This window comes from Pyrgilauda ruficollis, unplaced genomic scaffold, assembly GCF_017590135.1.
Source record: "Pyrgilauda ruficollis isolate IOZ18807 unplaced genomic scaffold, ASM1759013v1 scaffold77, whole genome shotgun sequence".
NCBI classification, from domain to species: domain Eukaryota; kingdom Metazoa; phylum Chordata; class Aves; order Passeriformes; family Passeridae; genus Pyrgilauda; species Pyrgilauda ruficollis.
In genome coordinates, this window is record NW_024529599.1 from 1206883 (window position 1) to 1212778 (window position 5896).

The window sequence follows — 5896 nt, forward strand, 5'->3', positions numbered from 1 at the left end:
TTATGCTAACTGGATCTTCTGGCTTCTTGGTCACAGCTAAGGCACAAACTAAGACACCTGATAGTGTTCTTCAGCTTGTGAAGGAGCAGGATGTCAGCTCTATTAAACAGCTCAGACTAAACAGCTTTTTTAGTGCTGAGAAGCCTGGCTGATAACAGCAGCAAAGGGCTGAGCAGAGAAGTGTCCCCCTTCCCTGATGCCAGCAACTGCCACCAACAGACCTGGGGATGCTCCAGTGCTGGAGACAGAAGTCACTGTGTGTCACCTTAGATTACTAGTGGAAGGACAAATGCTCTCTTCTCTGCATTTCAGTGGTTTATGCTGATAAATTACCCTGACCTTTTGCACATGACCTCTTCAAAACAGCTCTCCAGGCTGTAACCCAAACTTTCCCCCAGCAACAGACTGAAAGTCTCTAAATGCCAAGAATGTCCCCTTCCAGGTTCCTCAAAAGAAACAAGACTGGGATCCAGCCAGGCCCCTGCTAAGTGCCCCAGACCACATCTGCAGCACTACCTGGAAGTGCAAGAGCTTGGGGAGAGCTGTGTCCTGTCATCTGCAGTCTCTCCGCAGCACAGGTCGCTGTTCAGGGCTCCCAGAGTTTCTGCAGAGGAAGTACTGGTGGTTGAGGGCTGCTTTGGCTGAGATGCGCTTGCTGGGATCATACAGGAGCAACTGCTGCCAAGAGAAAAACACAGCAGATTTAGGATTTTAAAAACTGTGTGATTGGTTGCACCTGCACACAGCTGGGCCCAGTTGCAGATGTTGGTCCTGCCTTTTTCTGTCTCTGGGCTCCAGGAGTCACCCACAACTGAAGTTACTCTGGGGATTATGTTAGAAGAGTTCCTTGACTCCCAATGCACTGGTTCCTAGAGGACCCTGCAATGACAGTCCTTCTTCAGAGTAAGACTCAGCCCTATTCCATGAATTGGTGCTTCTACAATGTCAGAGGTGAGCATTCAACCCAGATCAGCTACACTTCCAGGTAATTAAATCTCAAATATCCCTGTTCCTTGCCCAGTTTGAAAACGTCCTGCCTATCCCCAGGCCCTGTTCTGAGCCCTCACTCACCGTCAGTAAGTCTCTCCCATCTCGATCTAAGTTTGGAACAATGTCCTTCATCTCCTTCCTTGGCCACCGGGGAAAGCTGCCCTTGTAGTCAGGGAGCTGGGTCACACCAGGCCACGTCACCTCGGTGGGAGTGCCCAGAGTGCGAAAGATCTGGAAGAGCTGATCAATCTCAGAGTCCCCTGGAAACAGGGCCTTCCTGGTCATCTGGGGGAAGAAAAGAAAAAGCCAGTTCCCACCTTTCCATCAGTTGTGTGCCCTATTTCCTGCTGCAAGCAGCCTTCTGTCCCAGCAGGTGCAAACAACTGCACAGACCAGGGCAGTTACAATGCAGTGATTCTGCCAGGCAGGGGCTGGGAACATCACAGGTGTCTGCTTGCTCCCACTCTTGGCTACCTCTGTCCTGCCTGCTCTGCAGCTCAGGAACTTTGGGAATGAGGAAAAGTGGTGTTATACTGCAGGGCTAACCACAGCTCTTCCAAGGGGAGTATGGACCCCTAGGAGATCCATTCTGCCACATCATGGGAGTGCTTGTTCTCTGAAGACCACCATGCGGACATCTGGAAGAGTCATCTCCTCCCAGGGTCAAAATGCTGCAGCAATAAGGCTGAAGTTGCAACTGCCTCCTCTGGCCCAAGAAAGAGATTATTTAAACCCATCCTACCATTTCTGCAAAGATGCAGCCGATGCTCCAGATATCCACAGGGGTAGAGTAGTATCTGCATCCCAGCAGTATCTCAGGGGCTCGGTACCACAGAGTCACCACCTGGAAAGGAACCAACAAACAAACTGTATCTGGTTTCCCTGGATGAAACCATGGTGTGGGACCCTCCCTTCTCAACTGTAATGGAGTGACTGTACAAATCAGAGCATGCTAAGGCCTTGCTGAATTTACAGACACTTTAGTGCCTGCCAGGTTGGGATTAACAGAACATTCTTCAAAAACACGCTCTGGAACAATTAAGTGTACCCTGTGGAGAGAAGGTGGGAGCCCAGCTGGCAGCCTGACTCCAGTAGACAGCACACCTTGTGGGGACATGGAGGTCCCTTAGCTGCAGGTGAGGTTAAGAGCACACTCCTGGCATGGCTATGCCTGTGTTATGCATGAGCAACTTGTGCTGCTGCTGTTCACCCACTCTGGATTTTGTACCCCACTCAGGGAGCCTCAACACTACCTCATGAGTGTATGTGCGGAGGGGGACCCCGAAAGCTCTTGCCAGTCCAAAATCAGCCAGCTTGATTGCTCCTGCTTCATTAATGAGCAAGTTCTGTGGCTTCAAGTCCCTGTGGATGACCCTGTGCGAGTGGCAGAAGCTCACACCCTGCAGCAGCTGGAAAAGGTAGTTCTGAAGAGAGAAGAGATTTCAGATAAGGCCATGATGAAAACACTTTGAACTCTGGGTTGTGTGAACCAACGCACTTTGGATCTCTTATAGATCTGAATGGGAAGAAAGCCCTTGTTACAGTGCAACGTCAGGCTTATGGGCCACTACTCAGAGACACACACAAACTGCTGCCATGCCATGTGGGCACAGAGATACTCTGGTCCAGGCACTGTCCTTCTCTTCCACCCACCCATTACTGACTACAAAGGCAATTAGCAAAAGATCCTCCTTTGTTCTGCAGCAAGATAGGCTGGAGAGCCTGGAAACTGCTGGGAAATAAACATTTCTGAGCAATAGTGCCATGAGAGTTTTCCAGCTGAAATGTTTGAGATCTGGGAGGCTGAGGAATCATTTCCAGGCCCAGTCTGAGCAGCTCCGAGATGCCCCTGCCCAGCAGAAGGCAGCAGGGACATGCTTCTGCCCTGCCTGTTGGCAATCCTTCCATGCTGTACCTTGACCAAGCTTAAAGGAAGCTCTCCAGCTTGGCATGAGTCCATGTACTTCTTCAGGTCCTGATTCAGATATTCAAACACCATATAGAGCTTCTTCTGGCTGTGTATGACATCCAGGAGCCTGTAAAGGAAGTACAGGCTCTCCCCTCAATATGTGCTCCAAACCTCTGTAAATACCCAAACATCCCTCCTCCCACAGATGCCTCTGCTCTGTTGGTCCTTTGGAGAAGAGAGGGGCAGTTTAAGGGCAGAATCTAGTATGGGGCAGCAGCAGTGTGTTGGTGAAGTGGCAGACCCGTGAAGTATTGCTGAAAGCCAGGGAAGTGTAAGGGATTCCTGCATTTTGCTGTGTATTTTGGCCCTGCCTATGCAGTTGAGGAAGGACAGAAAAACCCCCTTGCTGCCTGCTCCCAGAGCAGGAGCTCATGGATGAGAGGGTGAAGAGGGTGTATCCAGGTCTTACCTGACTATGTTCGGGTGCTTCAGCTCCTTCAGCAGTGAGATTTCTCGGATCGCAGTGCTGGGGACACCTTCTGACTCCCTGTGGCAGAGACAGGCTGTACTGCACCCCATAACCCAGGGGGATCCCACAGCCCAGTGGGGCTCTGTGTCCCTTCCTTCTTCCACTGTACCCCAAGGGAGCATTTGGGTTTGAGCAGTGGCTGGGGTGAGGCAGGGGGAAATGGAGTTGTGGGCAGGGAGAGGAAGGGGATGACCTAGACATGCAAGCCTTGGGGCAAAGCTTGTTTGGAAGCGCCTAAGGGTGCATCTAGAGAAGCAATAATGTATTAATTACCTAGTTCTTTCTTTTTGTAGGTGGGGGAAAATGAAAGCTCTTTGCCCCTCAGGTAGCCACCTCCCCCACGCTGAGGGGCCACCATGGGGTGCAGCCCCAGCATATTGGCTCCCAGTCCAGGCAGACACCCCTCACTGTGCACACAGCTCAGGGATGACCCAGGGGAACAGCAATAAGCTTTTCCCTGCTCAGTACACCCTGGATGGCCGAGGCTGACTCTGCCTGACCTGCACAGCACAGCGCTGAGGGAGATATTACCTCACAACATGGCAGCCGTTTGCCCCTGCCCTGTGCCATGGACCCAGGGGCAAGTGGTGCTGGCCCTAAACACTCACACTCAAAGATTTTGAGCTGCTGGCTCAGCAATGGGTTAAATCAGCTCTTTTTTAGATCATCTAAAAGTTGGGGTCTTCCCTGTGGACCCACACAGCTGCCATGCCCATGAGACAGGGAGCCCCCAAGCCCTCCAGACAATACTCCCTTTGGCTCTGCCTTTCCTGGTGCCACAATACACAAGATTATTTTAATCCTAGAGACACCTTTTTCCCCACCACGTGAGGCTTTTTTGTGCCTCTAGCACCGTACTGGGCACAGGCCTGGCGCCATGGCAGGCCCAGGGCTTTGCCTCACTCACGCGTCCAGGCGGATCTTCTTGAGGGCCACCAGCTGCCCCGTGCGCTTGTTGCGAGCCTTGTACACCACGCCATAGGTGCCCTCCCCAATCTTCTCCACCTTCTGGAAGGACGCCTGGATGGCCTCCATGGGGCTGCCTCAGCCTGGCGGTGGCAGTGGGGGCGGCTGGCACCGCGCTCTGAGGGGAGGGAAAAAAGCGGGAAACAAAAAGGTGAATGTGGGGAAAGCGTTTGAGCGCCCCAGGTGTCCCCTGAGGTGCAAGCGGGGTCTGGGTCCCACCTTGGGGCTCCCTCAGCCTTGAGGGAGCCCTCGGGGACCTGCCTGGGGCAGCTGAGTGGACAGGGCGGCCTGGTGGGCTCTGGGGTGTCCGGGGAGCTTCAGGCGGACAGAGTCACGCAGGAGCCACCCAGGGCTGGCTGTTCTGCTGCCCAGGTCGTGCAGTGTGCTGGCTACAGCCAAAAACTGAGGAAAATTGATGTACAGATGTACTTTGGGGCCTCAGGAAGAGCAGCATGAACTGCACAGGGCCAGGGGAAGCTCTCCTGCTCCATCTGCACCGTGCTGGGAATTGGTGGAGTAATTGGGTTAATAATTATGGCTCTCTGGGACATGCTGAGGGCAAACACCCAGCAGAAATGTCTTTTTTATTGTTTGGTTGGTTTGGAGGGAGGGGGAAGGTTTTGCTGTGGGGTTTTTTTTGGGTTTGGGGTTTTTTGGTTGTAGTTTTTTTGGTTTTTTGTTTGTTTTTTTTGTCAGGGTTTTTTGTGGGGCTTTTTTTTTTGTTTTTGGGATTTTTTGTGTTGTGTGGGGTTTCTTTTTATTTTTTGTCTTTTTTTTCCCTTTATTTTGTCTTGCACAATTGTCCCTTGAACCTCCCCAACATGGGCTGTGTTGCTCAGTCAGCTTTTCAGGAGATGTCCTTGAAGGGGAATTAATCATTGACTTGATAGCTGGCAGAAGACGAGATTAAAATAATCTTATGTATTGTGGCACCAGGAAAGGCAGAGGCAAAGGGAATTTCATCTGGAGGACTTGGGGGCTCCATGTCTCTGGGTGGACATGGACATTGCAGCTGTGTGGGTCCACAGGGAAGACCACAGTTTTAGGTGCCCTAAAAAAGGGCTGATTTAACCCATTGCTGAGCCAGCAGCTCAAAATCTTTGAGTGCAAGTAGAAAAGGCTGGAGATGGCTGCATTCCCCTCCAAACCACAGGCATGGCTCACTCCAAATTTGGGGATTTCCACAGTACAGGAGAGTCTTCCCTCCCTTGCACAAACATTTGATTCTCATGTCACATTAGCAATGTTCTGTCCTTTTGTCAATGGTTTAATACAGCTGTGTGGGCCTGGCACCATGTTCTTCAACCAGAGCGGCTCTGATGTAACTTCATCTCCTTTTCTTGCAACCTTTTTAGAGCCAGCCACTTCCATACACACCCAGTACTTAGGAAGAGAAAAACTGAATTTTCTTACATCATCTATAGGGTTTGTACAGGGCGTAACACATCTGACTTGGCAAGAAAGAGGGATTTAATCAATAAAACGCAGGCTGCCTTATTTTT

General features: G+C 51.4%; 1 protein-coding gene across 1 annotated transcript; it reads right to left on the reverse strand.

The window, feature by feature from the left end:
• Positions 1-429: 429 nt before the first annotated feature.
• CDK3 (cyclin dependent kinase 3) lies at positions 430-4463 on the reverse strand. Its single transcript, XM_041486706.1, has 7 exons — positions 4336-4463; positions 3369-3446; positions 2906-3026; positions 2244-2414; positions 1733-1834; positions 1072-1275; positions 430-678 (listed from the first exon to the last, which is right to left on the reverse strand). Exons 1-7 carry the CDS (start codon positions 4461-4463, stop codon positions 553-555), a joined length of 930 nt encoding a protein of 309 aa, XP_041342640.1. The 3' UTR covers positions 430-552.
• Between the last annotated feature and the right edge of the window lie 1433 nt (positions 4464-5896).

What these genes read in the sequence shown, in the direction of transcription:
- CDK3 (XM_041486706.1), bottom strand. Translation starts at nt 4,463, where the DNA reads ATGGAGGCCATCCAGGCGTCCTTCCAGAAGGTGGAGAAGATTGGGGAG. An exon ending in TTCCTTTAAGCTTGGTCAAG is followed by an intron (nt 2,415 to 2,905) that starts GTACAGCATGGA and finishes TTCTCTCTTCAG; the next exon opens with AACTACCTTTTCCAGCTGCT. An exon ending in ATGGGAGAGACTTACTGACG is followed by an intron (nt 679 to 1,071) that starts GTGAGTGAGGGC and finishes TTCTCTTGGCAG; the next exon opens with CAGTTGCTCCTGTATGATCC.